We start from the raw sequence: 27,988 nt of genomic DNA on the forward strand, positions 1-27,988 counted from the left end.
AAAATATAGACCTGAATTGTATAGGAGGGGGAGGGGGATGTGATCGACAAGGGTAAATTACATGGAAGGTACGGTTACAGTAATCTTCGGCTTCACAGTCTTGCGGGGAACTTTCTCCGAATCTCCTGAATCTCAAATCTTTGAACACACCTGGGCGATATATTGGGGCCTTAACTATTCATTAGTCTGATATATCCAGTTTCGTGCTCTCTCGTCTTTTCTAACACCTTCGCCTTGTCCTGCTCTCGGCCCGTGTCTACTTTCGTCCGTGTCGCATCTTTCTATTTCGCTCCGAAATTGCGCACCAACGCCAATGATCCCTTCTACGTTTGCCCCGAGCATCTCACGGCGAGATACAGCCAAGTCTGGCGGTGGTTTCGAAGGGGGATATGGTATCCCACCTCCAGTCATCAGCGGAGGGGGCCTTCTCGGCCCGCAAAGTGCAGGCGCGATCTATCAACATATCCATGAAACTGCCGCGAAGCGGATCGCGACTCTCGACTATTTGAGAAAGGCGTAAGTTAATTGCAGACCTGCCAAACCTGAGCGCTACTAATACCGCACTACATATAGTCACGAAGGACGAGTTTATTGGTTTAATACTGTGCATTTTTCCCGGGCTGACATCGCTCGCCTGCCATACTTTGAAGCCCGGAAACTTTCTCGCCGCGCAATCAATTATCTACTTCTAGGCTTGTCATTGCCAACAATTCTCGATGTTAATACCACGCCGTTCGAGTATGTGCGTGCTTTGAATGCATTATTGCTGGAATTCGAAGCATTCCAGCAAGTGCATCCTCCAGACGGCAGCTCCTCGTCAAGTCTTGCAAGGGCCCGTATACCCCAAATGTTCAAGCGGGCGGCGCATGCGGGCACCAAGACCCGACGCGCGAGCTCTGCAAATGAGATCGGACTCCCAATGCAATCCAGCGACCCATCAGACCTGAAGAGCACGGCAGGGAATCTTGGGTCGGCTTCCACTGCAGCGGCTTCGGTCACCTCCTTCCCACTCACAGAGTCTTCGGATCTTCTTCCTGGAGAAGAATACACCTATCTCCTCACACCATCGTTACCATTCGAGCCGGACTTCTTTGAGACATTTGCAACCCTATGTGATGTCTTGATTGACACTTATAGCCGGCTCACTACTTTAGTATCATCTCCAGCTATCTGTACGGTGGCCCTGGGCGAGTCATTTTCCAAAACAGATGCCAGGTTACGAAAAATCATGGTAGCCGGCGCAGTGCGGGAGTTCGAAGACGCCAGTCGAAATAGTGTCAAGAGTGAAGTTGCTGGAGTCAGTCGGGTGGTGCTTGGTGGATTATTAGGATAGTGGCATGGTTTCACTGCTGTATACTTGGTGCTAGTGTTCATGATCAGTTTTGACGGGACATATTGGCTTAATTATGAGATACGAATTTATCAACGTGAACGTTGTACGATAATAGAATTTCAGATCTCAGTTTGAAAGCTTCTAATGATACATCTGCGCCTTCTTATCGAGGCAAAAAGGATATGAAAGACAACTCGCTTGAAATAACTTAATCGAGAACTTTTCTTGGCCGTGCGGCTTCGTAAGGCAAAGGGTGGTATTCATGAACAGGTTGAGAGTCGAGAGTTGAAAAATCCAGGTTGAGACAAAGAACTCCACTTGGCACCACATGCTCGAATATGCAAAACAGACGCCGGAATATGCAGTCGCTTGATGTTGAATGCTGAGGGTATTAAAAAAAAGAGAGATATCATGTTGAGAAGAGATCGCGGGAAGTATGCCGATGTATGGGACGCTCATGATTGGAGGCCTTGCTTTTCAAGTTCGCGTTGTTCGCCGAAGACGCGGCGGCTCATCTCGAGGACGGTTTCGAATCCTTCGCGGCCCATCTTGGCATTTTCACGGAACCGATCCACACTTGCCTCTTCAACCTTGTTCTTAATCTTTTGCCATCCACCGCAGAGAGCGGTGATTTTTGCTTCTTGGCTAAATTCGGTCGTGGTGGCCGGGCTAAGGGAGGATTGTCGGTAGATAACAGTCTCGCGGACGCTGAGGACGTTCGACCATGTCAGATTGGTGGAGCACATGGTCACCTTCTTTGCGACCGGATCGACGTAAGAGATTTCGTAGACGTGAGAGGTATTTGTTCCACCGAGAATCGAGAGAACCCATTGTGGTACAGACTGATTGCACGTGATAAGACGTTCAGTTCGCAACTAGAGGTAGAAGTTAGTACAAAGGCTTTAAGGGTATTTTGGAGTCCTGCCTGAAGATCGGATGACTCACAATACCAGTGCTTGGGTCGACGGTTCGAGAGAGCGTATCTACGCCCACGACATGTGTAGACTTATCATTCCAAGGACAGTACTTGCGCCAGTTCGCGGTTGATACTTCGTCCCAGGAGTAGTCGAAAGTGCATTCGGAAGAGAAGACCTTCATAGTGGCGAGTCGCAGATTACCTCAACGATGTCGTTGGGTCGCGTGAGATTGAGATCGGATATTTGGAAGGTGACAAGCGCTGTAGGATAGATTGGTGGTACCCGAGGTAGAGATAGTAAGACTGATTCAAGTTCAGTGTGAGAGATGAGATATGAAGCGAGTTTGCAGAAAGTGAAATTGAGTCTAAATCTATGAAGAAGTCGGGAGGCAAATATGAGTAAGTCAGATAAAGAGAAAATGGAGAAGAGTGGATTTTAACGATCGACCTTCTGAGGGGAAAATCCTTTTTTTTTCCCTTCGGGTCAGGGCCAGGGCGCGTTCGGAACGCCACAACACTCGCCACAGCGCCACCGGGTTCTCCCGGTTCCTGCTTATGTAATCAATAGCTGTCTGGAGGTGCTGGGCAGATATGCAGCTGACATGTTCCAGAACGTCCAATTAACTCTAATCAATATATATATTCCTCCGTCCGGATCTTTTATCTTCCCCCTTATTCTACCTTTCTCCACATCATGGTCGAACTCAGGAAACGCAAGGCGCCAGTCCCACTCCCAGTGCCAGAAAAGAAGACCAAACAAGCTCCCAAGCCCAAACAAGAAGATGTTACCGATAATGATATCGAAAAAACCCCCGCGCCAAAAGTCCCTGAGGTGAATGACACAATCGACATAGAAACTTTCGGCGGCGAGTTTGAGACCAATGAAGGTGAAAAGACAAATTTGAAGAAGCTCCTCGAGGAGAGCAAGTCGGGCGTGGTTTTCTTTACTTATCCCAAAGCCTCAACACCTGGCTGTAAGTCCCTGTGTCCTGCTCAGTGCTTCTCTTGAGAGGACCGGGCTGTGTTCTTGGCATACTTTGCAACCATCCTACTCCAGCAGACCGCTTACATCGCTTCATCCAGGTACCAAGCAAGCTTGCTTGTTCCGTGACAACTACACCCACTTGACTTCTACTGGTCTTTCTATCTACGGTCTCTCAGGCGACTCCCCCAAGGCCAACACTACGTTCAAGACAAGACAAAACCTACCGTACCCTCTTATGTGTGACCCCAGTGCCACTCTTATTGCGGCTATTGGGTTCAAGAAGTCTCCAAAGGGTACATTGCGAGGTGTTTTTGCCGTGGATAAGAAGGGCAAGGTCTTGCTTCGCGAGGCCGGTGGCCCAGACGCAACTGTGGACGCTGTCCAGAAGATTGTTGCCAATGCACCTAGCGTGGAAGATACCAAGGAGGAAGTTGTTGACGAAGCAAAGTGATTCCACTCGAGTGATAGTGTGGAGTCAAGGCACAATAAGCGACGCTAAGATACCAGATATTGCATGCATGGCACCATCTATGATGGTTTATTTGTCTCGGCGTACGTGTTTAGCGTAGATTATTAGCGATAGGAGTAAGGGTTGTCGGTTTTTTTTGTCTTGAATGCTGTGGATTCCAATCTATACAGTTTTAAACACTGGTACAGCACACTTGATTTCTTGCAGCTTTCCCCTATCCATTGACCATCATACCTCCGTTCGGATGCAAACACTGTCCGGAAATATAGCTGCTATCCTGGCTCGCGAGAAAAACGAAACAAGTTGCGACCTCGCTAGGTTGGCCTGGTCGACCCATCGGCACTGCATGGAACTGTTCCATCGCCCCGGTTTGCATTGTTGCCGGAATCAGGGGCGTCCAGACTTGTCTTATTAGCATTTGACTTGGAATAGAGAGATGGAGAACCTACTTGGACCCGGGCAAACACAATTGACCCGGATGCCTTTCTTCAACTGCTGGTTTGACAAGGCGCGAGTAAATGCGACGATCGCTCCTTTAGTCGAGGTGTAATCCAGGAGATCGCCTCGGCCAATATAAGGATTCACGGATGCGCAATTGATAATGGTAGCTCCCTGCTTCATATGAACAAGAGAATACTTGGCAAGATAAAAGAAGGAGTAAATGTTGGTTTCAAATGATTTCTCCCACTGCGATCTTTTGGTGCATTAGAAGGGTGTGTTGGGTGAAGAGCAGTAAATGTAGGACAACTCACTCATCGACCTCGCTGATATCGCTCAGCATGTCTTGGAACGCCGCATTGTTCACAAGAATGTCAATGCTGCCCATCTTTTCCAGGGCCACATTGATGATCTTTTGACAATTCTCCTTCTTGCGAATATCAATAGCGAGAGTATGGCACTGCTGTCCATATTCTTCGACTCTCTTCTTTGTCACTTGCGCATCCGACTCCTCTTCGGGCAAGTAAATGATTAGACTTGACGCACCCTCCATTGCAAATAGGATTGCAACTGCCCGTCCTATTCCAGAATCACCTCCAGTGATGATTGCATGTTTTCCTTGGAGCTTTCCGGCGGCTTTGTAGGTCTGATAGCCATAATCCTCGGTGGGGATATGAGTTGACACAGGCTTGGGCTCTCCCATGTCAGATTGCAGACCCGGTTTTGTCAAGTGTTGAATAGGAATTTTGTGGCCTATATGAAGTATTATGTTAGAAATTAATACATGATAAAACAACACTTACTCACCTGGCGCAAATTGGGATTTAGAGCCACTGGCCTCTCGCTCGATATACTGTCCAACAGGCATATTGACAGGTTCAGGGCGTGAATATGGACAAGAGTGGTGTATATAGAGAAATTCTGTGTGAATCTGTAATATGGTAGAAATCTCCTTGCAAGCAAGCACCATTTAAGTAAAAAATCGATATATGGCCACCAAAATCCAAAGCTGGGCCCATCAATGTCACAATGATGGTCTGCTTACATTTCAGTACTTCCAAGCTTTGCCTATATTGAGGCAATTTACAACTTAGAAGATCTGAGCCACTCGGAGCATCTCTGTTCTAGACTTGTTCTGTGGCGGTGGTTTAATCGATCACGCTGAACTATTCGATCCTTCAGTATTGTAGCCACAAGTTGGCCACTGGACAATGTGTACATCCAATTGGGTACTTGATGCCTCAATGGCACTTCTTTTGTTTTGATAACCATATCTGAACTGCTTCTGTGCCACATTTGCCGTCGAGGTTATCAATATGTATATGACAGGCATTTGGCGTCATTTGCCCGTCTTGATTCGTGGCGTTCTTCACCTACCTAGGCAGAACAATTCAAACTGATTTTTCGTTTGCAATTTCTATAGGATGACATGATATATTTTTTCCTAGTGTTTGTTAGAAGAGAGCAAAGCAAGAGAACAGGAAAGGAAGCATCGATCAAGTGTCATACACACCTATAGATCCAGTATACTCGAGTGGTTTCAATGGCATTGGCTCAAACGCACAGCAAGGTTTATTCCCATGTAATAAGAAGTAATTCTATCAAAATTGAGCCTTAGCAAATTTGTATGGAGAGCAGTAGCAGGTCTATTTGTAGTATGAAGGTAGATCCATCCATAATGGTGATCCTTATCTTTCTTATCAACGAGCAGCGTGATTGGCTCTCGACCGTCCGCCCGGCGATAATTTTTTCTATCGCGCTTTCGGCTTCTAGAGACACTTGGTATTCCAACAAATTGCCTGGCTCGTTTCACAATGGCGAAAGGGCAGTCCAAATCCAAGTCGGTGTCGATTGATACCGCCCAACCTTCCGAACAGATGGCTCTGTCGTCCGCTCTGTCCTCGCCATGGGCGTTCCTCCGTCCCACGAACGATTTACACACCACCGTCGTAGATTCTGCAAAGCACATCCTGGACTCCCTCGCTGGTTCGGTTGTGGACGCCCAGACCACTCGCCGGCAACTCAACAAAAAGCGCAAAAGGTCCGCCCTCGAATCGGACTCAGTCACCCAGCTCCAATTGAAGAACCTCTACGTGGACGGTTTCACCTCGAATCAAATATGGGAGCAAGCAACACGGATTCTCGAGTCGACTGGCGATGAGATTGAGCGCGATATCACTTTGATTTCCCAACATGGTGGCTACATGGAGTCGGCCGACTCCGAGCAGCTCGAGGATATGTCTGACCCCGAGGGTGCACAAAGCGACAGCGACAGCCAAGAGGGCATGCTTGAAGAATTTTCCGAGGGTTCAGGCGCCGAAGATGATCTCGACGATGAGTCCGACCAAGAGATCGATATGGGATCCGACGAAGATATGGAAGGCATGGAAGACATTGAAGACATGGACGATGATAATTCCTCAGTCGGCTCCGCCGAAGGAGAACCCGAAGAATTTGTCGAGGATAAGTTTGGACTGAACGATGGATTCTTCTCCATCGACGACTTCAACAAACAATCCGAGGCTTTGGAGAGACAGGATGCCGCAGGAGGACCCGAGCAGACCGAAGACAGCGACGAGGAGGATCTTGACTGGCACTCGAACCCTTTGATTGCTGGAAATGCTGCGACCATTCGCAGTGGCGATAAGTCGAAGAGTTCACGGCCAACAGACAAGGAAGACGAAGACATGGATGATAGTGAGGAGGAAGGGCCGACTTTCGGCAATGCCGATCTCAACGGCGACTCCGATTCTGATGATGAAGACGTCGCGGACATGGACGACGGTGAAGCCGCTGCCTGGGTAAACACCAGTGATATCAAATACGCCGATTTCTTCGCACCTCCACCCCGCAAAGCCTCCAACAAGAAACATCGCGCCCTCCCGAAAACCCAACCCGATGCACCGGCAGTCGATGAGAACGATGTCAAACGCGCTATGGACGACGTTCGACGGGACTTGTTTGACGATGGCGATGCAGACTCCGCCGAAGAAGATGAGATGGAGCTTGACGAGTCTGCAGATCCTACTGCTCCGCGCTCAACACACGAGAAGCAGAGGGCACGGATCGCAGATGAAATTCGTCGTCTGGAATCTGCCAATGTTGCCAAGAAAGAATGGATGTATACTGGTGAAGCCAGAGCTGTGGAGCGACCCATCAATTCCCTCATTGAAGAAGACCTTGAATTTGAACGAATTGGAAAACCTGTTCCCGTCAACACCAACGAGACCACCGAGGACATTGAAGAACTGATCAAGCGCCGAATTCTCGCCATGGAGTTCGACGAAGTCATTCGCCGTCGGCCAGGCGCCGAGGGTCAGCAAGCCGGAAGAAAACCCCGCTTCGAACTGTCTGATACCAAGGCGGAGCAAGGTCTGGCTGAGATGTATGAAACCGACCATCTTCGCGCTAATGATCCCAACTTCGTGGATACTAAGGACCGCAAGTTGATGCGGGAACATGCCGAGATCACCAGTCTTTGGAACGAGCTCAGCTCTCAATTAGATACGCTATGCAATTGGCACTACAAACCCAAGGTTGCCCAAGCAAGCATCAACGTCGTCACCGATGCGCCAACAATCATGATGGAGGAGGCACGCCCAACGGCTGGCGGTGCTGCTGGTGGCCCTGTTGGACTTGCACCACAAGAGATCTACGCACCTGGCGATGGTGGCCGAGTCAAGGGAGAGGTGATCCTCAAGACCGGCGCGTCTATCTCCAAGGAGGAGATGACCCGTGAGCAGAAGGCCAAGAACAGACGCCAGAATAAGCAAACGCAAAAGAAGGCCGATGCTGCCAAACCCGCTGAGCAAAAGAATGGCAAGGCGGCCGAGAAGCAGCAGATGATTTCAGACCTGAAGAAGGGAGGAGTCAAGGTCATTGACAAGGAGGGGCGTATGACGAATATCGACGGTGGCTCTGTCCACGAGGGCGCCAAACACAGAGGAGACAATCTGAAATTGTGAGGGGGTGAAATTAAAGGGCCAGTATGTACTATTCAGGAGTCATATTTTCTACTACATAAAATCTATTTTCTAGCATTGCACATATCATCTTGTGTCACTTTTTCTGGTCAGAACGTTTGGCCCGTATCGTGTAGAGGAATATGTTCTCTCTATTATACGCTTCAGCCTCAGGATCATCAAGGACAGGCTCCATTAGGAAGGCCTTTTTCGCCATCTTCATGAACCGCATGTCGGCACGTCTGCGACGCTTGTAACAAAAGTAACAGACCGAGTCCGGTCCCAGGAGGTCCTGGAGCGTGGTGATCAAGAGAGGGAATGCCGGTTCGAAATAGACGCAGTCAGCAGCGAGGATGACATCTGGTTTCGAAGGAATCTGGTTTGGGATCGGTTCTCCCCAGTTTAGTATCGCAGCAGTCGCATTCGGGCCGAGATTGTTTAGTTGAATGTTGGACTTCATTAGGGAAAACATAGGTTCTTGGTCTGTGATATAAATCGGTTGTTCGACATGACAGCCGCGTGCCACTGCGAGTCCAACAAGTCCACCTCCAGCTCCAAGTTCCACGCTATTAAATATTGGATTAGGACGAAATGAGAAGAAATGATGTCCAGCTTGAGCACCCACATAGTTTTATCGGATAGATCGGTGGCATGACGACTGAGGAGGTATTTGGCCAAAGCCATCCCTGCTGGCCATAATTGGCCACCGCATCCATCTTTCAAGTCTTCTTTTAATAGCAATGGTTCTTTCAGGAGTCCGTCGAACGAGACGTCTGTGGTCATCGCGGCTTTGAGTACGCGGGTAGGTGCCAGGGATTCACTGATTCTGAGTCCATCTGGACTTGATGGTGGGCTTGAATCTGGCCCTGAAGGAGTTGGCATCGGTATTTCTATCATTGTGGGATATTTGTTGAATTGTTGATGTTTGTGGATTTCTTGATTGGAGAAAGTTTTTAGTGGGGGAATCAGTAGTAGCTTATCGCACATTCGACCCAGAAGTATCACATGATTGGGTGGCGATTTGTTTAAAATAGCTCAAATATGAAGAGTCGAAAATCAAAGAGAATGAAATTGTAATGATTTTTTCCCTATTTGGTGCAAGTCTATAGACGTTTATCATATGCATTGTATAACCCTGTTGTATAGCCAAGCCAAGACAAGCTTGGGCCCGTGCGAATGTAGATCTATTTCTTAGTAACGTAGCAGGGTATGTATGAATTTGTTGAAGGCAGGTCTAATAGTGGGTTTCTATATCTAAATATGGCCTTATACTACAAAAGTACCAAGCTTGCGTGGAGGCCTTTTTCTCGTCTGGGACTGGACGATCCATGTGGGTTCATTTTACCTAATTGCTCGATAACCTTGAAATATGGATCGACCTTTGATAGTGTAAGATATATCACTACAGTGGAAAGGAAAATTAGGAATACAATATCATATTCGTGTAGATTTACATCCATTAACCATTTAAGCCCAAGCTTGAGAAGTACATCCAATCATAGGAAGTTCTTGCTTGTGTCATCAATTTCATATCCCTTAGTTGAATGGGTGAGTACGTGTTCCCCACCAGGTGAGGAACAAGCTAAGTCCAACAGTCTCGAACACTCGTGACACTGCACCAACAGCGATGGTGTCGAGAGGTCGCTTCTCGGAGAAGACCTGGCTCACAATCTGTATATATATATGTCAGAGGAATTGCCTGATGCTGTTAAGAGGACTGAGAACATACGCCTGGAGCTGAGCTTGCGAAGAAAATAAGTGCACCGAGGTAAGCAGCACCCTTGTAACTCAGGGTACCGGTGGCATTGATAAGTGCAGCAACACCGTAGGTTTGCACAGCACTTCCAGCGAGGGAGCTTCCCCAGGCTGCGGCTGCGCCGGCGGCCTCCTTGGACTTGATGAATTCCTCCTTGGAGTTGGCGGCTTGAGCGCGGTGGTAGGTATCACCGAAGACGGGGGCCAAGATGCCTAGAGAGGCAGTGTGGGTGAAGATTGTACCCAGCGCAATGGCGGAGGGCTTCACGGGAGGGAGGTCTATATTGTTAGTTTCGAATTGACAGAGGAGAAGGATATCGACTCACAATGCAAGGTAGTCATTTTGGAGTTATGAGTGATGTGTGTAAAGAGGAAAAAAAAAGGCAAGAAGACCAAAGTACTTTAAGTACTGAGATGGCGTTAATGCAACCTTGGTTTAAAGGTGACGTCGTCATGATTGAGGGTATTAGATGCGGAGGGCCATGACGTCAACTTGCATACTTACAAGGTTTTGAGAATTTCAGATCGTTAGATCATAAATTGAACTTACATGAGATTTAATTAATTTATACACACAAAAACTTGGTCATTGATAAAGTATCAAGGCAATATATCACCACTGATCAAATCCCCATTCCAAGTTATTCACGGGTAGGTTAGTATGTTCCTCATTATGTAAAAGTACTTCGCTTTCGGAGTTACCTACATAGGTAGTCGCTTAAATCGTCTAGAAAAGCTCATCAATACTGACCTCGGGAGCTCTTGTATGATAGGTTCCCCGCTAAAGGTACCACACTATCCATGCCACATCCGGACATGGAGACAGGACGGGGCAAGCTGGGAAGCTGGCAATACATGAAACGTAGAGTACAATATATATTAAATGCTAGGCGATTTCAATTACATCTTTCTATTTTGGTCCTGCGTCTAGCCCCAATGCCTGACTGTATTATCCGGGGTCTCTCATGCCAAGTGGGGACAAAAAGCTGGGTCTAATTCAAGTCCCGCTACGGTGTACTCTCGTCTACTACCTAATGCACATGTGGTCATACGTAGGTGCTTTATTTAGGTGTATGAACAATACTGCACTAGTGCCCTTTGTCAATAAAAATTGGGGACCTCGGGTGTTTGTTTATAGCTGCTTGCTGAACTTGCAATTGCCGTTCGAAGGTCATGAGAACTAAAATGAAAATGTATTTCCTTGCAGAATGTGCTGGTCTAATCAAACAAAGGTGCGGCAGGTATATCTGTATGAAATTGTTAGTCTGGGGGCCAATAGAATGGCGAATTGGATATGCATACTTCTCGGGGTAGCCGTTCTCTCCATCAAGCTGGTACTTAGATTGTGAAGTCTTCGAGACAGTGTTGATGTTACAAGGGTTGGGAGGCAAGCCATTGGCACCCAACACACCCTGGATGCTCGTCTTATCTTGCTCAAAGAGAGCCGCTAGGCCGCCTTGTTCGCCCTGCTCCTTGACAGCAACCAATTGCTGCTCTCCAGCCTGTCCGATTTTGAGAACATCATCCTTGGGAGCTGCCTGGCTTCCGACTGTGAGGAGACTAACTGCGTCGGCCTGGCGCACGGTGCTCAGTTGAGCGTAGCTTCTCCGGACGTCCCGCTTCCAGTAGGGGTTGTCGGCAATATCACCCGCGGGAACGGTAACCGGGTCATCGTAAGCAAGAGGGGGCACGGAGCCTGGGGTGGGAATACGGAATTGGGAGTTCAGAGGGACACCCGTGGAGCGTTCAGGGTCAACGGCGAGAAGGCGACGAATGCGCTCCCAGATGCCGGTGGACTGGACTGTGTATTTCTAGAGCGCAAAGAGGATCAGTAATCAGCGCACAACAATGGAGTTCGGTCTCCTTATTCCTGTCAATATGACCTACCTGGTTGATAGAAATGACATTGGACGCCGATTTGGCGGCGTTCACGATACCGCGAGCCATGGTGAAAAGACTCTGACCTATGATTTAATATCAGCCCATTGGCACACGAAGGCCCGGTTATAGAACCAGAATTAGCTCTATGTCCCGGAGTCATTTGACTTACTGCCTGAAATCCTCGAAATCCGTCAATAGTCCGTAGCAAGCCTTTAGATCGAACCGTCGAGGTAACCCCGGAGGTGCGATGACCGGGCACGGATTATCTTGCGACCGAACCACCACACAAATTCCTGTATTAGTAATTAGACTGATGGTCCCTCCACGGCCCTTCCCGGGGTCAACTTTCAATGATTAGTCTCACTATGAGTCCTATGTCTTTCACTAAAAAATACTGAAATTGGAATATTCGAAGGGATATATAGAAAAGCGAGGTATCAACTGATAGAGCGGTACTCAACCGTAGATACCTCAAACTCTACCGTCAACTATAACAACCTTCTAATTAAACTCCGTACACATGGACATAAACTATGAGCAAAGACGAAGTGCCAGTCCATCAGATAGCTCTTCCCTCTTCCATTTCGGCGTTGACTCTTGCCGCTTTTTGATCGTCCTCTAGTATTACATAATCCCCAGTGTTACTGGAGCCCTAGAGGGCTATTTTGTTGGCAAGACAAAGGTAGTGAAGAGTTTTGAGGATTTAAAGAGGCTAGAATTATCTTAGACTTGGCCTTTCAGGCGATGCTACAATTAATTACAAATTGTCGCATATTTCCATGGACGGGCTAACTACCTAGGCTATATAGTGACACATAGATGCGGCTAGACAATAGTACTAAATAATTACTCGTGTAGATATCCAGCGACGATCAGGGGTTGTAAATAACATATTATAGCTTCATTATCGCGTAAATTAGTATATACACTAGTATTATAGCCCCCGATAGACAAATTTATATGAAGGAAACTGGAATTACGCCTGTAGAATAAAGCTCCGAAGGTCAGAACCTTAAATGAACCGTAAGAGTCTCGAAACAATTTCAATGAACATCAGCATAAATAAAACCTATGGATATGACTAGAAGAGCCACGAGAGGCCTTTGGTGTAAATCTTCTTCCAGCCAGACAAGTTTTGGTTCTCGATGGTCATCCTAGCCACATATTCGGCCTCCTCGCGGTCAATTTCGGCCTTTCCGGTCCAGATATCAGCGTTGTGGGGCTTGATAAACTCCGTGCGGTTCCAGATCTTCCAGCCGGCAAATGCCATAACATAAAGAGGAATTCCGATATAGGAAGTGATAAAGGTCTTGTAGTCGAAATTGCCGTACTTCTCCTTGTTGTGGATAAAAACACCGAAGCTGCGAGTGAACATCACCAAGACGCAGAAGAAGAGCGCAACGCAGGAACCAATGATTCCTAGAGGAGCTTTGTAGGCCAGTGTTGTCACATCGACGCCCTGTGCACGTCGGGCGCGAATGAAGAAGATGTGAGTGATCAAGAGAGAGATCCATGTCAACACTGTGATATCAGGTCAGAATACTGGACAACTTCGGGTCATTTTTAGGAGTTAGAGAAGGGAACATACATCCAAAGATCGATACCATATCGGTAAAGTATCCAAAGACAGCCTTGGAGCCACTGGAAACACTCATAAAGGCGAGCAAGCAGAAAGAAGCCGAGAGTCCCAGAGCATAGATTGGAACACCAGCTCGGTTAGTGCGAGCAAAGATCCTAGGGGCCTTCTTCTCGCGGGCAAGACCGTACAGAGTTCGAGTCGCAATGTACAGATCAGAGTTGGCGGCAGAAAACACAAACACCAGGATACAGGCGTTGATGATGTGAGGAAGAGCAGCGACTTGCTTCATTGCAACGACGAAAGGTGAGGCGGCAGCGGTGCTCTTGGCCTTGGTGGCGAAAGCTAGATCCTGAGAGTCGTACGGAACTAGCATACCAAGGAAGAGCACGCTGAGAATGTAGAACACGATAATCCGCCAGAAGGTGAGCTTGATAGCCTTGGGAATGGTCCTGCGAGGGTTCTGAGCCTCTCCGACGGTCACACCGATGAGTTCGGTACCTAGTAACAAAGAAAATTAGAACGTGTAAAGGGGCAATTCCAATCACAGAATGTCCATACCGAGGAATGCGAAGGTGGCCTGCACCATTGTTGACCAGAAAGCAAGGAATTTTCCAAGGTTACCATCGACATATTTAGTGGCGAAGGCACCTGGTTTACTCCAGTTGCGGAAACCTCTCCTGTCATGGTCGGGACCACCGCCGAGTGCGAAGATGAACGAGCACAGGATGAGTCCCAGGATGACAATCACCTTGAAAGACGAGAGCCAGAACTCCAATTCACCGAAAATCTTCACACCGAAGTAGTTGATCACGATGATTGCCACCATGAAGATAGCAATCCAAACACCGGGATTGATATTCTCTGCTGAAGCCTTCGGCCAAAAGGTAATGACTAGGGCGGCAGCAGTGAGTTGGGTTGGTGGTAGAATGATATATTTGAGGTAGTAGCTAGGAGATGGTTAGGTTTCCTTTTTTTATACGAACTTGAGAAAGTTACTCACCACCATCCGAGGGTGAATCCGAGAGCAGGGTCACAGAAACGGCCAGCGTAACCAGTAAAACCGGAGGACAATGGCAGCCAAGCAGCCATTTCACCCAGTCCACACATGACTGTCCAGACGACGAAACCCATAAAGCAGTAGGCAATAAGCAAAGATCCAGGCTGGTTGGGAATGGTTAGTCCAGAGTTAACAGCAAAGAGGATGGGTACAACATACTCCGGCTCTAAAGGTTTCAGTTAGTAGTTGTTTCATAAACGATTTACATCAGAAAACTCACGTCAAAGCGCTGCCAGTACCAACAACCAATCCAGTACCAATGGCACCACCGATGGCAATCATAGAAATGTGACGAGCCTTGAGATCTCTCTTAAGCTGAACTGGCTCATCCTGTTCAGTCTCTTTGAAATCCCCCGAGTTGTCAATGTAGGTAGGCTGTGCCTCGAGAGCGTTGATCTCATCGGGGTGACCCATCTTGATGTATGGCCGAGACCGAGAATCAACAGAAGATGAAAAAGAATTAGACTCTGGGGGCAACTCTGAGGGGGGGCAGGAGGATTATATGAACCAGCCCAACGCACATTTTTTTAAGCGAATTCCGGGGTCAAATTTTACCATTATCTCTTCTCCCCTCTTTCGCCCCTTCTACTGGTGGAGACAAATCCTGGAGAGGCCTAGCGACTAAGATTCTAGGACATATTTGTGGGGTATGTCAGGTTCACGATCCCCGGGCCATTATTGCATTGCTCACGTAACTTTTTCCCCCAGAGTGGAGGCGAAAGTCAAGGTGCGCGATATACTTCGGGGCCATTCGGGGCATTCGACTTGCATATCGTATTAGTCTTATAATTTCTCGCCATTTCCCCGCAATACGTTTCTCCACAGATTTGAACTGCAAGAAATTATGTTGAATGTGTTCCTGTATTGTTCCAAGATTGCTGTACCCGCTGACAAAGCCATATATATAGCCCTGGAGCCGCCCCGATACCGAGGGGCCGGTTAGGGACTGGCTTCCAATTATATTATTATAACCCGCTCCCAAAACTCTATACAGGGCAAAACTATAGTCATTTTTGCCAATATGTGATCCACAGTGATACAGTAAGTTTTGCTAAATGCATTGCTCATAGAAAGTTTTTTTTTAAATCCGTCTCAATTGATATCGGTGTCTAGACGCTAATTGTTGCCGCTTCTGGATCCGAGTTTGTCCCGACCTCGGGAGTTCGGGGTGCCAAGTGCACCAACATTGGGTGGCGCTATTAGTGTCCTTGGCATTGATATCGGTGTGCTTGGCACGGTTACTCTCGGGTCCGCTAGGGGTCCAAACTTTGGATAAAAAAATACGCTTAAATGAGAGGCAAAATGTTATAAAGATGTCGTGCACGGCCCCGGGATATCGCTTAACTAGATATTTGGGGAAGAAAAAATACATGTCTTTTTGGGAAAAAAAATCTAGTTTAACGTTTTTGCAAAAGAATGAGCTAGCAAATTTTCGATCTACCCGTCCGTGCATTCCGCATCCTACGAGGCGCAGACTACTCCGTATACAGATAACAATCGTGCCAAGCATCCAACACACCACCATACCCGGAGTTGGAAGCTTGGCACGGTTACACTCACCGAGGGTGCATTCACCGAGTTGGTTGAGCCGAATTTTTTTTTTACCCTCACGAAACAAATAAAAAAAGAGAATTATGCTTAGCCCCGGAAGCTTCTAGAATCTTTATGGACTTTTCAGCCATAAAAGATATACATTTGCTATAATATAAGTGGCGGCATTTTTGGCCCCATGTTGTACAACTTTATGTATGGAGATCTTAACCATGTGCCCATTCACCGAGATAGCTATTTCCTTGGTACTTTCTGGACACTGTGCTCTGTACTGTAGATCGCATACGAATCAAAACCCGGATTTTTCAAATCTCCCCCGTGGACCCTTCAGATGCTTAGCCAAGACTCTTGTTTCATTCTGACTGGCTATCATGGTCAGAGAAGATTGGTGGTATCTATTACCAAATACTTGTTGAGGATGTTTACTTACGCTTATCGCAGAAGACACTATACTTTCACTTCCAAGACTCCCGATTATAGTGTGCATTTAGATTGCTCTAAGACATCGTATATCTTTTATCTTATAAAATACATATACTATTTCGGAAGATGAGTGAAGCATGACAGAGGTGAGTACTCAGTCTCGCCCCCTCTGCCCTGTAAAGACATAAATATGCCCGCAAAGGAGGACAGAGTGAACAGCGTGCAAGTATACATTCTATAGCTTCAGGCTGGAGTAATATACATAAATCGGGATGGCCTAGGGTAGTGGTCAGTATCAAAATAAGCTTTCTAGGTATATTGTTTCAAATATTAAGCTTTTAAACGTCGAATTCTTCTTATCGAGTTTCTTAGGGTTGGGATTTGAGCTAACTTCCTAGTCTGTGTGGTAATCCCTGCAAACCCCCTTTGGATCTCGATAGGTTACACTCGGACTTGGTTCGGACCAGGGACATCTACAACATACTTAGGTCGACCTCTAAAAAAATCATATTAAGACGTGAAGTTGACATACTCGTTTGCCAGGATCAAAATATGTAAGAATACGCTGAGACATCACCCTCTCTCTTTGGTAAATACAAGATAGGGCTTTCTATTTATCCTCTTAATTGCCATAGACTTTTTTCTTTCTCGCCCAACTGTAGGCTTCTTAACTGTAGGCTTTTTGTGGTCGTGACCGAAAGTAGTTGGTGAGCAAAAATTTACAAATTGCATATTAGGCTTTAGATGCATAATTTGCCGGCCTCCAATATAACAATAGGTTGTGTAGTGTAATGGTTATCACTGTGGATTCTGATTCCACCGATCCCGGTTCGATCCCGGGCACGACCTCTTCTTTTTATTTTTTTTGCCTGTTCGGCACAATGGTTGAATATCATTTAGGCACGCAGGAAATAATTAGTGGGGGCTATTTTTCTAGAAATCGTATGGGCACGGGTTTGTTTGAAGATAGCTACCGAAAACCTACACCCCCAGACTTTGTCTAAACAAACTAGAATCCCGAGGTCTTTAGACCAAGGACTTACTCTCCGAAGGCCACAGGTCGGGCCAACAACTAACCGAGCAAACATACGTTATTGCCCGGGTGGCTTTCTAGGATCGGGATATTTTGTATGTTGTACGTAATTCCATAGCTTACCCCGGGGCCGTCTACCCCATGGGAACCTTGGAAGTTGGAGACATTCAGGTAAATTGGACCCGCCCAGCGCCTGCCTCCCTACGATGTTAAATACTACAAACAAACTCCCAAATGCGGAAAACAACCCAGGTCGATGACAGGACCAGAGATCCATCTGGTTATAGTATGGAGAATTGGATCAAGTTTAGTTACTTGTTGAGTCCTTCCGAGCCACGTCTTTCATGACGCTGTCATCAATCCTTCTGGGGATTCATTTACCGAGCACTTAGCTGATTCCCCACAACTGCGCCTCGGGCGAAAACCAGATGTGGAAAGGCTGCGGAGGTAAACCTACGTGAAGTCACCAGCGAACGTGCATTCTGTGCCCTGTATAGAATAGAAATGCTGGAAAATGAAGGCAATGCGTCTAACCCCGTCAGTGCATCCTCTTTCTATACATGTCTTGATATACTTATGAGTGTATGGGCAATTCAATTACTGGGCTTGAAGTAGTTATAGTTGGTTGGCACCCACGGTCCTCTGTCGGAGTCACTATGACTGTGCTACAATCAACCGTTAAGACTGCCTATCGAGTGTTCCCTGTTACAGAGGAGATGCTTCGCACCATAGGACCAGCCATTAGAGACTGGAAAGACCCAATAACTCATTGGTGCTATATTTTGCTCCTACTGGAGCTTGGCTCGGTCTTGGGGATGCTATAAATAGAAGGCGTTATGCAATTGCTACTCAGGAACCAAATGTGGTCTATACTGGACCTATTGTAGAGACTATGGTCAGCGCAGCTCGGCTCCAAGGGGAACCATGATGCTGGATGATTTAGGAAACTATTAGATGGCTACCTAGAAGATTTCACGAATTGGAGTGGAATTGATGAGCTGCGTGGCAGGAGATTTCCGACGCCACTAGCGGAGGAGCTTTAAGGATGAGCGGGAGAATGTTCTGTTCTCTAATAGCACGCGGAGGGCGGATTGGAAGCTCAACCTGGGGTGATGCCGCCAATAGGTTTCGTTGACGTAGTATGGGACACGCAAGTGTATGCTAGCTTGTTAGTTTCGCCCATATGTCTCACAGGATTGAGAACAGCACGAGCCGGTTGCATGCCCTTGAAAATCTGCGGAGACCACTGTTTTTAGAAACTAGTATTGCTGATATTGACACCGAGTAAGATCCTCATATGGATCCTTCTTGTAGCCTGAGATAGAGGCCCGGCATGACAGTCGTGGTGGTAAGTACATAGGAATCATGATTTGAGGAGATCACGGTCTACCATCCCAAGGTCGTTTAGATTGTTCATTTTGGCTATATATGCGGCCATCTGTTACCGGCATATGTAGGTACAACTTGAAGGATAGTTGGTCGCTTGGCGGTCTTTGATGTCTTTGGTTGTCTTCCTGGGCATTCCTATGAGAATTTTCTTCCCACCACAGGTCAACACCATGGGAAGCAAAGGCGAGGTCTTCTTGGCAGGTAGAATACCCTCGAGCCGCCGCCTAAAGTCCGGCAATAGCGCAACATGTGAGTTTAGTAAAGGGAGTATATGAGACATTTATTTAAATTCTTTTGAATGGATATTCTGACAGGCAAAAAAAAAAGGGAACAGACCAATCAAAGTGAGAGTAAAACAAAATATCAGACCCTGAAGCTTGATATTGATATACAAAGTAAAAAAGACACATAAAAACTCCACGGCGGTCAGGTTGAGTCACTTAAATTTACCATGCACTATGGCCGAAGAGGCAAAAAAACAGTCCACCATATCATTGGTTTTAGAGACTAACGGCGGTACCACATGCGTGTGATTCTGGTGTGTCTCATCTTCTTCTGCAGCTGGAAGATACCGTACATCAGAGCCTCGGAAGTGGGTGGGCCTTGGTTTTTGTTAGTCAATTGCAACAGTACAAGTGTGAGGGAAGAGGAGATGCTTACATCCAGGCACGTAGATATCGACCGGCACAACCCGGTCACAACCCCGCACAACAGAGTAACTGTAGTGGTAGTAGCCACCACCGTTGGCACAACTGCCCATACTGATAACCCACCGGGGGTCGGGCATTTGATCATAAACCTGGCGAAGAGCAGGGGCCATCTTGTTCGTCAATGTACCGGCCACAATCATAACATCCGACTGACGCGGAGAAGCACGGAAAATGATTCCAAGACGATCCTGATCGTAACGGGGAGTAGAAAGGTGCATCATCTCCACGGCACAGCATGCAAGACCGAAGGTCATGGGCCACAAAGAGCTTTGGCGAGCCCAATTGGCAACCTGATCGAGGGTGGTCCTGGGTAATATAGAGTCAGCGGAAGTCCAAGGCGCATACATGAAAGCCATAGAGGGCAAACGAACAAGGCATATTGCATAGCACCCTCCTTCTTCTCCTGACTAGGCAGAGGGACCTCTCGGCGAGGCTTGCCGGACGCGGTCAATTGCTGGGCGCCTGCTGATGGTTGACGCTCGAGCGCTGTCGCTGATTTGATTGACGAAGTCGAGAGGGCCGCCAAGGGTTGGGCACGCGGGATAGCGGCAACGAAACGGGGTCGCGCAGCTGTGTTCTGTTAGTGAATTGACATTGTCACCGAGGTGAAGATGATCCCTACCGCACAGAGCGCCAGAGATGGCGGGCCTCGCCATGGGAAGCATCTTGAGAAAAGTCTCTCCGGTGGAGAGGAACAACTAGAATAAAAGGTCCTGGTCCCGGAGGTTAAAGAGATAAGGTAATTGCCTTGGTCGGTGGCGACAGCTAATATGGAATCACAAGAGGGCAAAGGTGGCGGGCTCCGGATAACTGCAAGACAAGGAGAACCCCAAATTGAAGGTTCCGATTCCAGAGTGGAAGAAGATGCTGTATACCGGCGGTTTGAGAAAGATGATGTAAGCTATTATCTCCCGTATCATTGGCTCAGGAGCTGTATTTTTCAATTCCAGAACCAGGTATGGTAAAAGCGGTGAGATGCTCGTAAATCCAATTGTCCGTGTGGTCATTGGCTCTGAGCTCCTTTTGCTGCCTCGATGCCTGAACGCGTCTTCTTCATACGTTAGGCCGCGGGGGATTGGAGACGACCATCCACTGCTGTCTACACTTTGATTGCAAAGTAACTGTCCTTTGTAAGGGCTGCTCAATTTTCGAGCATTGCGGACATGATATGGAGAAATAATACCTACTCAGATTAGAACTTTCACCCGATCACGGTGTCGAGACAAGGGAACCAGTTCCTAAACTCCAAGAGTCCAAGTGATTGCGCCCAGAGTCCGGATACATTGTCACTTCGAGAGCTATCTTAGATATGTCGGGTCCCAAAATTGCCTGCATTGGCGTGATTGGGAAGGCAGTATGTATCACTCTCCCTATTTCCCTGGAATTACTTATACTAACTCGATTGCAGGATAACCCTCTTCACATCTCCCTGTTTCCCCCGTATTCAGATTCCACTATCGAATTCTCCTTCTTACTGAACTCCTGCCTCGACATTTTCGACATCCGCTGCAAACAAACTTCCATTGATCAGGACCTAGGCCTGTTACATGCAATTGATGAACGACTTGCGGCCTATGGATGGTTGACAACCACGGGAGTAAAATTATTGATCATTGTGGATTTATTCGGCCAGGAAGAGACCAGCGCTGGGAAACAAGCAGGCGCTGCGATTAATGGCTTGAGAGATTCTGACGTTAAGCCGGTGTGTTCTTCTCTCTATGCATGGCAATATCTCCCGAAAGAGCCTCCCCTCTAATCATCGAATACAGGCATTCCGCGCCTTACAGAGTGCGTATATTCAGCTTTTGCAGAATCCATTCTATTCCCCCGATGACCACATACCGATTCCTGGGAATACGGCTTCTTCTTTGTCCGCTTGCCAGCCAATCTCTAACCTAAAGTTCGTTGCGGATGTTAAACGTATTGGGGATTCATGGACTCCAGGTGCCTCTCTGTAAGGGGAATACCATTGCCAGAATTTGCAGCTACAGATTAAACCTAGGTCAACCAGTTTTCACATTGGAAATATATTCAGATTAGACAGCATCAAATCATTCGGACAATATAGCCATATTATGCCTTTATTCTTTAATTCCCCACGGATTTCCAATTCTTATGGTGTATAAGTCATGAGGATTCTGAATATAATAAACAGACAGTAAAAAGATGAACATTTTGTGTCATCATGTTAATTCAGGTTGGCGGTCTTAGTTTCGACTTCAGTCTGCTCCAGGGCAAGCATGATCTCTGACATTTCACGAGGATCGCAAACAGCCCACACACCACCCCCTTTGGTGTCAACTCTTCCAACCTCCTTGCCAACCAAATTCCTGCCGACTTTTCCGGGTCCAATTCCGATCCAACGCCTCACGCCTCGTTCCTGATGAAGATAGCGAATGCTATCCCACCATCTCACTGTATCAGTGCACTGCCTTGAAAGTAGATCCTTGATGTCTTCCTTAGACTGAAAGGGTAAGGCGGAAACATTTGATATGCAAGGAACTGATGCCGGGAATGTGATGTTGATTTTCTCGATAGCGCCTCTCATATAATCCGTAGCTAGCGCCATAGCGGGGCTATGGAACGGACTGTCACTTTTCAGTCTGACAGCCCGTGGGTCGTGACCTCCAAACTGGCGCATTTGGACCAGAAGGATTTTGATTCGGTCAAGACTACCACTAAGCACGATTTGATTTTTCGAGTTGATGTTTGCGACCACAACTTGCTGAATTGATGGGACCCGATGATCCCTGTCGATTTCAATCCCCGGTGATTCGGGACCAATAAATTCCTGAACCGTTCGAAGCAAATCTTCCAGGTGCTCAGGTTCACAGAGAAGTGCAACCATGCCATATGTTTCACCTGATTGCTCAGTCAACTGGCGCGTACACTGGGCCATCATTTCAGCACGACCACGAACTAATTTTAAAGCGTCCCCGAATTCAAGATAGCCTCCGGCAACCAATGCGGAGAACTCCCCAAGGCTATGTCCTAGCGTAACATCAACCCGAGATTTAGTGTCAAATCCGAACTCCTGCTCCAGAATACGAAGTATCAGGACTGAGATCGCCATAACTGCAGGCTGTGAATTTTCCGTTTTGTTGAGCTTCGAGTTGGGGCCATCGGATATGATGCTGGATAGTTTGAACCCTAAGGTGCTGTCCATCTCGTCCAAAACCTTAGCCGCGGTGTGGGGAAAGCTTTCTATCCAGGCGTTGGCCATGCCAACTCTTTGGACTCCATGTCCTATTGTGTGTATTAGCGGCCATTTGACGCTCGGAGGTAAAAGGGGGGTTGAGGCGGTACAAACCCGGGAAGAAGAGGGCAGTGTGCAGGTCTCGTCTGAATGGCAGAACATTAATGTTTGTTATTCTCAAAGGTGCAGTCGAAACTTGTGATGCGACATGTACAATGGATCTTAGTCGGAGGTGACCTCTGGGATGCGACAAGCGTGAGAGCATCATTTCTATAGTTGTAGCCCTAAGCAACCCTTGGGGGCCTTGATCTTGACCGTATCAACACAACATATGAGCATGGTGGCTATTTCGTAGTTGTGAGGGTGAGATACGCTATCCCATGGAGCGAGGGAGTGTTCTTTAGGCCATGCTGGTGTTTATGAAGGGGGAGTAGTGGACTCCGCGTGGGGTTAGACGTGGGATTCACGTGAGCTCCTTTTTTCGGGGTAATCGGCTATGAAAAGATTTCCACATATCATCAACTGTATACTACCTAGACTCGAATAGGCCTACAGTATAGCTTAGATGATTCTTATATGTTATATCGATTGTAATTCATATTCCGAAAGCAATCAATATGCAAGTACTTACCTACGTACTTGTACCTCATACAAGTATAGCTAAATACCTAATTGAGATTGGTGTACTATTGTATACTGTTGGTATTTGTAGCCCTGGATAGCCCCACATTTCAATAAGCAGAGTAGGGACAGTTGATATAGAACATTATTCTGTAGTCAATTGAAATTACTATTTGTTATGGAGATTTTGTTCCTAAAATGTATTTGGATTGTGAGTACTCTCTATAAGGTACATACTACATACACACATAACATATGTACACCATCAATACATAGTATACATTTATAGTACATAATAAATTACACACGCATTGTACCGACCTGCACAACAGGGTACTATGTGTTGTCTCACCGCCTTCGGACAAACATCCTCGATTGTTATTGACCAACCCTATCGCCGTGCTATCACCTGCTCCAATTCAAACGCATCTTCTTGGGAGAGCTTTCTTCTCCATTTATCTTAATCGTTATCTCATCTCCGACCTTGCCTCAACCTTAAAGTGTGAATAGGACCTCCAAAGGTCAGCAACCTTCAAAGCTTTCGCCGGCTAGCGTGTTCGCGACTACAGGTAGCGTACATATTCAAAATGTTCGTCCCTAAAGCCGGTGGTCGCAATACTCGTCGACGCCAGCGCACAAGCTCAGATGACTCTGTCAAACCACCAAAGGCCAAGAGGCAGCGCTCTGTTTTGCGTCGCCCAGACGAATCCCCTTCCGATACCAACCTTGGTCGTGAGCTCGCAAAATTACCAACCCCCACTGCGCCAAACGGCGACATTACCCCTACTGATCAGATCAATACCGAGACACATCTGTCAGCCCGTGTTGCGAAGCAAGGCGATGGATCTGGAAACAACAATGAGGGGACAATCGTTCTGGTAAGTTGCTTTCATATCTTTGCGCTTCCTTCAAACCCTCAAGTTCAAAGTGCTAACTTGCTGGATTCAAAGTCAAGCACAGACTTCTACACCGTTGATCAACTGCCATCTTTGCCAGATCAAATTCGGGGCTTACAAACAGGTATCTCAATTCCATAGCTTTTTTTCACTTTGGGTTGCGGTTTGTTGACACTCACTCTTTGAACGCAGAACCCCTCAAGTGCTTTTTCGGACCTGGTCCTGCTTACGCACTAGCATTAACCCGCTCACATGCCATTGTGTGGCCCTATTCTGCGCCCGCTTCGTCCCCATCTCCGTCGGAGACGTTCACGGTATCGATTCCGGAGTCTTGCAGAGATCCCAAAGGCGCTGTCCCACTCGGAGTTCTATTATCCACGGCTACAGGAGACCACCCGGGGCTCTTAGTTATCATCCCTTCTACAGGAAAAGTCATTTACTGGGAGACTGTGTCCAGTGCCGCGTCACTGGGTCTATCCCGACAAAAGCAGAATGGCATCCAAGGATCCACCCCTAGCATGCTTTCCGGTGAGTATGCCACGGAAATACTCAATGCAGAGCCTTCGGGAATCATCGTTACATTCTCGTCCGGACGAGTAGCACACATCACCCTGAGAGACCCGCAGGGAAAGCCCTCGGTGCTCGTGAATTTCCTCAGAAGCACTGCAGGGACCGGAGGTGGTGGAATTTTCGGGGGCATCAAGAACGTCTTCGCAAGCGGGTCTTGGAGAAAAGAGGTCACTGCCGTTCGGGCCGGTGGTTCTCATCAACGCGGCCAGCGAGATGTCATTATTGCAACTTCGGCCGGACTGGTTGAGATATGGGACACACATTGGAACCACGGGAACACCCTCAAAAAACGATACGATCTCAAGGATGAGATTCTCTCGGCCCTTCCTGAACATCATACGAACTCAACAAATGATCCAGAGCTCAAAGTCGTGGATTTTGCGTTCTCTGCCCCCGATGGTGCTGTTCAACTTCCCGATGGGTCCTGGCGCCTCTATATGGTTGTTAAGTCGCCTCAATGGTTGGAAACTAGGGAGCTGGTCGTGGTTCAGGTTCACTTGTCAGGAAACGAATTTCGCGTTGTGTCGACGCATACCGTGGATCTTCGCCATATTTCTGCCTCCCTGCTCGAAACCTCAAAACCCAAGATATTTGTGCCGAAACCAGAAGAAACGGCTTTCATCCTTATTGGACAGTCTCTTGTTATCTTGTCGTTGACAAGTGTCGAAGAGAGTCCATCCTCACAACTGCTTCTCGATTCCAACAAGTTGCCTCTACCTTTCCAAGACACCATTCACTTCCGCTCTGGCACAGATCACGAAATACTGGGGTCCATCGCAGAGGACCAATCGAACGATTCGCCTTGCGCGGCATGTGTGCTCATGCTCCGGAATTTCGGTGTTATTCGTGTGACGGCACTTCCTCGTCCTGGAACAGAACAAGATGTCGATGAGCCTCAGGTCACAGCCAAGCACAAGCTTGAGCAGGCGGTTTTCTTTGGGACCATGGCAAAGAATCCGTTAGATCTATCCAGCGAGGGTGACTTGAACTTCCCTCCATCTGAAATGGAGCAAGCATCTTTGGAAATCTGCAGGGAGCTACTCCAATCCGACACTCGCTTCATTCCCACCACTGCTATTTCACTAGAGCAGAACCTCCGGTTGAGAGCAAAGGCACTGGATGATCTTGCCTCATTGCTGTCACGCCAAGGCAATCCTTTAAGTCGACCAGCAAGGTGGGAGTTGCTGTGGGGTGCAGAAAAAATTGCAGCACAAAGAGCTATATGGAAGATTCAAGAGGCTTGCAAGATCAAGAATGGAGACGAGGAGTCTTTCCTCGGTCATGTCATTGGATCCATGCACGACAAATTCAAGACTCCAATCAACCCACAGCACGGAGAGACAGATCCGGTGCGCCAATGGTTCCTGAGAGACTCTTACCGCATGGAGCATATCATCCCTTGGATCAGGAACGCAATCAAGTCCGGCCGCGGCAACACTTCTAACCCTACGCGCACATTGTCAGAGAAGATCCTGGCGGCCAGTGAGCTGTTCCTAGCGGTCACGGAGACTGCTTTCCGGTATCGCGATGAGCACGTTGCACTTTATGGTCTTCGTGAAGACTTCCTGGAGGATGGTGTGCTTGCCGATGGATATGAAGATCTTCCTGAGTTCTGGACATCGAGAGGTGTTGGTTACTCCGAAGCAGGGGATTTACTTGATTTGGAACTGGATAGTTGCCGGTCATGGAAAGCGCCCGCATCGGCTGCAGATACCCCTGACGCACACGTTTTGAATCAAGTTGCGAAGAACTGCTATCGACACCTTCGGGTGGTTGGTCAAATGCATCGCGAACGAACTCGATGGCTTTCTGCTCAAGGAGATCCCAAATTAATGGACGAGAGCGTCTCTATTGAACAGACCCATGTTGAAGACCGCAAATGGCAACTCTTCAAACTGGCTGGTATCGACCATCTTGCCGATGCTGTTGAGTTGGCAGAAAGCTTCCAAGACATGGGAGCGTTGGTCGAGTTGATCATCGAGCTTCAAGACCAAAAGGCAAGTCAACATTCGCGTACAGAAGCACCGAGTGATGTTTCCACGAATCAAACTGAGATCGATGCCGACCAATTGATCGCGAAGTATTTCGACAAATTTGGCGATGCATGGGCGGATGCATACTTCTCCCGGCAGATTGCGATGGGTTGTTCAGGAATTCTGTTTACCATGCGAAAATACCAAACTGCTATCACTCGATTCCTTCGAAGTAACCCCGCATATGCTCGCCTGAGCTGGATTAACGATGTCACCGGTGAAGACGATTATAACACTGCCGCAGCCTCATTGGAGAATCTAGCACTTGGTGAGAAAGACTTGTGGAGCCACCGGGTAGAGATCTCGCTAGCCAAGCTAGGCAAGCTAGCCACGCAGGAGCGAATGGATTCTTCCGTTGCGGCCTCTACTTTGCAAGAGGATGTGAAACGTCTCGATGATTATGTTGAGGTCGATGGGATCCAAGACATTCTCTACGGACACATGCAGCCTATCCTGCAGGGTGCTATTGACCGAAAGGCAGAAGTTGAACTAGCGGTCGGTCAGTACGGAGATCATATCTTCGAAGATCGGCCATCGCTTCATGAAATTCTGAGCGAAGCCCTCTCTACCTTGATCGACCGGCAGGTTGTCGGTGCCGATGGTCTGATTGATATTTTGACGTTGATGGGACCTGGTCAGCTTGCAGATGATGGAGAGAGCGAACTTGTACCAAGCGAGTTCCATCTCGCCTTACAGGTTCTGGACTATGGACGCTATGGCCAGCGAGACCCATCATACCTCAAGGCCTTGCAGAGGTTGATCTGGCGACGGTGCTTGATCAAAGATGATTGGGTAGCTCGGGGCAAAGCTGCTGAGGGGCCCAACGGCAATGCACACAACTCGGTCGCCGACACGGCGCTCTACCGATCACTAACTGCATGCTTGGAAGGTGAGTTTGTTCCAAACATAAATTGGACTATCGATGTAACTAACATGATATATCTAGAACCTCGAAGGGCTGGTCCGCACTCTCTCTACACGCCTCTCTCCCCCGCAGAGGCTCTGATGACTGATTCCGATTCCGACATTCTTGTCTCACGGTTCCGACCAGAGCAAAAATCTCGTGTGGCGTCCGACCTTGAGACCGAAAATGATATTTTGCGGCAGTGCATTGAAGTCGGAAAACTTGATTTCTGGTTCCAAAACCTCCGGGAAACTTCAGAGGTCCATATATCGCCCCCCCAATAGACC

At 47.7% G+C, this 27,988-nt stretch overlaps 13 protein-coding genes across 13 annotated transcripts; 5 read left to right on the forward strand and 8 right to left on the reverse strand.

The window, feature by feature from the left end:
- Positions 1-313: 313 nt before the first annotated feature.
- Positions 314-1,333, forward strand: PGRI_086180 (uncharacterized protein; the record flags this gene model as incomplete). Its single annotated transcript, XM_040796332.1, has 2 exons — positions 314-516; positions 574-1,333. The coding sequence occupies 2 exons, from the start codon at positions 314-316 to the stop codon at positions 1,331-1,333; spliced, it is 963 nt and encodes a 320-aa protein (XP_040650870.1).
- Positions 1,334-1,788: 455 nt separating this feature from the next.
- PGRI_086190 (putative mitochondrial protein sorting (Msf1)) lies at positions 1,789-2,431 on the reverse strand (the record flags this gene model as incomplete). Its single annotated transcript, XM_040796333.1, has 2 exons — positions 1,789-2,208; positions 2,279-2,431. 2 exons carry the CDS (start codon positions 2,429-2,431, stop codon positions 1,789-1,791), a joined length of 573 nt encoding a protein of 190 aa, XP_040650871.1.
- Positions 2,432-2,943: 512 nt separating this feature from the next.
- PGRI_086200 (thioredoxin peroxidase DOT5) lies at positions 2,944-3,685 on the forward strand (the record flags this gene model as incomplete). Its single annotated transcript, XM_040796334.1, has 2 exons — positions 2,944-3,223; positions 3,333-3,685. 2 exons carry the CDS (start codon positions 2,944-2,946, stop codon positions 3,683-3,685), a joined length of 633 nt encoding a protein of 210 aa, XP_040650872.1.
- A 766-nt stretch (positions 3,686-4,451) lies between these two features.
- PGRI_086210 (oxidoreductase, short-chain dehydrogenase/reductase family) lies at positions 4,452-5,009 on the reverse strand (the record flags this gene model as incomplete). The annotated part of the gene is made up of 2 exons (XM_040796335.1): positions 4,452-4,894; positions 4,949-5,009. 2 exons carry the CDS (start codon positions 5,007-5,009, stop codon positions 4,452-4,454), a joined length of 504 nt encoding a protein of 167 aa, XP_040650873.1.
- A 946-nt stretch (positions 5,010-5,955) lies between these two features.
- Positions 5,956-8,106, forward strand: PGRI_086220 (rRNA-processing protein MPP10; the record flags this gene model as incomplete). The annotated part of the gene is made up of 1 exon (XM_040796336.1): positions 5,956-8,106. The coding sequence occupies one exon, from the start codon at positions 5,956-5,958 to the stop codon at positions 8,104-8,106; it is 2,151 nt and encodes a 716-aa protein (XP_040650874.1).
- A 94-nt stretch (positions 8,107-8,200) lies between these two features.
- Positions 8,201-8,886, reverse strand: PGRI_086230 (uncharacterized protein; the record flags this gene model as incomplete). The annotated part of the gene is made up of 2 exons (XM_040796337.1): positions 8,201-8,669; positions 8,729-8,886. The coding sequence occupies 2 exons, from the start codon at positions 8,884-8,886 to the stop codon at positions 8,201-8,203; spliced, it is 627 nt and encodes a 208-aa protein (XP_040650875.1).
- A 753-nt stretch (positions 8,887-9,639) lies between these two features.
- PGRI_086240 (DUF1761 domain-containing protein) lies at positions 9,640-10,200 on the reverse strand (the record flags this gene model as incomplete). The annotated part of the gene is made up of 3 exons (XM_040796338.1): positions 9,640-9,774; positions 9,833-10,137; positions 10,185-10,200. 3 exons carry the CDS (start codon positions 10,198-10,200, stop codon positions 9,640-9,642), a joined length of 456 nt encoding a protein of 151 aa, XP_040650876.1.
- Positions 10,201-11,080: 880 nt separating this feature from the next.
- PGRI_086250 (uncharacterized protein) lies at positions 11,081-11,805 on the reverse strand (the record flags this gene model as incomplete). Its single annotated transcript, XM_040796339.1, has 3 exons — positions 11,081-11,105; positions 11,161-11,669; positions 11,746-11,805. The coding sequence occupies 3 exons, from the start codon at positions 11,803-11,805 to the stop codon at positions 11,081-11,083; spliced, it is 594 nt and encodes a 197-aa protein (XP_040650877.1).
- Positions 11,806-12,820: 1,015 nt separating this feature from the next.
- Positions 12,821-14,789, reverse strand: PGRI_086260 (Amino acid/polyamine transporter I; the record flags this gene model as incomplete). The annotated part of the gene is made up of 6 exons (XM_040796340.1): positions 12,821-13,260; positions 13,328-13,816; positions 13,877-14,265; positions 14,319-14,479; positions 14,535-14,541; positions 14,596-14,789. The coding sequence occupies 6 exons, from the start codon at positions 14,787-14,789 to the stop codon at positions 12,821-12,823; spliced, it is 1,680 nt and encodes a 559-aa protein (XP_040650878.1).
- A 4,489-nt stretch (positions 14,790-19,278) lies between these two features.
- Positions 19,279-20,146, reverse strand: PGRI_086270 (NuoB/complex I 20 kDa subunit family protein; the record flags this gene model as incomplete). Its single annotated transcript, XM_040796341.1, has 4 exons — positions 19,279-19,373; positions 19,432-19,787; positions 19,853-20,051; positions 20,104-20,146. 4 exons carry the CDS (start codon positions 20,144-20,146, stop codon positions 19,279-19,281), a joined length of 693 nt encoding a protein of 230 aa, XP_040650879.1.
- A 644-nt stretch (positions 20,147-20,790) lies between these two features.
- On the forward strand, positions 20,791-21,439 carry PGRI_086280 (uncharacterized protein; the record flags this gene model as incomplete). The annotated part of the gene is made up of 3 exons (XM_040796342.1): positions 20,791-20,835; positions 20,890-21,183; positions 21,251-21,439. The coding sequence occupies 3 exons, from the start codon at positions 20,791-20,793 to the stop codon at positions 21,437-21,439; spliced, it is 528 nt and encodes a 175-aa protein (XP_040650880.1).
- A 230-nt stretch (positions 21,440-21,669) lies between these two features.
- On the reverse strand, positions 21,670-22,839 carry PGRI_086290 (ACP S-malonyltransferase; the record flags this gene model as incomplete). The annotated part of the gene is made up of 1 exon (XM_040796343.1): positions 21,670-22,839. One exon carries the CDS (start codon positions 22,837-22,839, stop codon positions 21,670-21,672), a length of 1,170 nt encoding a protein of 389 aa, XP_040650881.1.
- A 1,046-nt stretch (positions 22,840-23,885) lies between these two features.
- PGRI_086300 (putative nuclear pore complex subunit Nup133) lies at positions 23,886-27,985 on the forward strand (the record flags this gene model as incomplete). Its single annotated transcript, XM_040796344.1, has 4 exons — positions 23,886-24,176; positions 24,249-24,318; positions 24,387-27,686; positions 27,744-27,985. The coding sequence occupies 4 exons, from the start codon at positions 23,886-23,888 to the stop codon at positions 27,983-27,985; spliced, it is 3,903 nt and encodes a 1,300-aa protein (XP_040650882.1).
- Between the last annotated feature and the right edge of the window lie 3 nt (positions 27,986-27,988).

Source organism: Penicillium griseofulvum, assembly GCF_001561935.1.
Source record: "Penicillium griseofulvum strain PG3 chromosome Unknown contig_11, whole genome shotgun sequence".
Classification (NCBI taxonomy): domain Eukaryota; kingdom Fungi; phylum Ascomycota; class Eurotiomycetes; order Eurotiales; family Aspergillaceae; genus Penicillium; species Penicillium griseofulvum.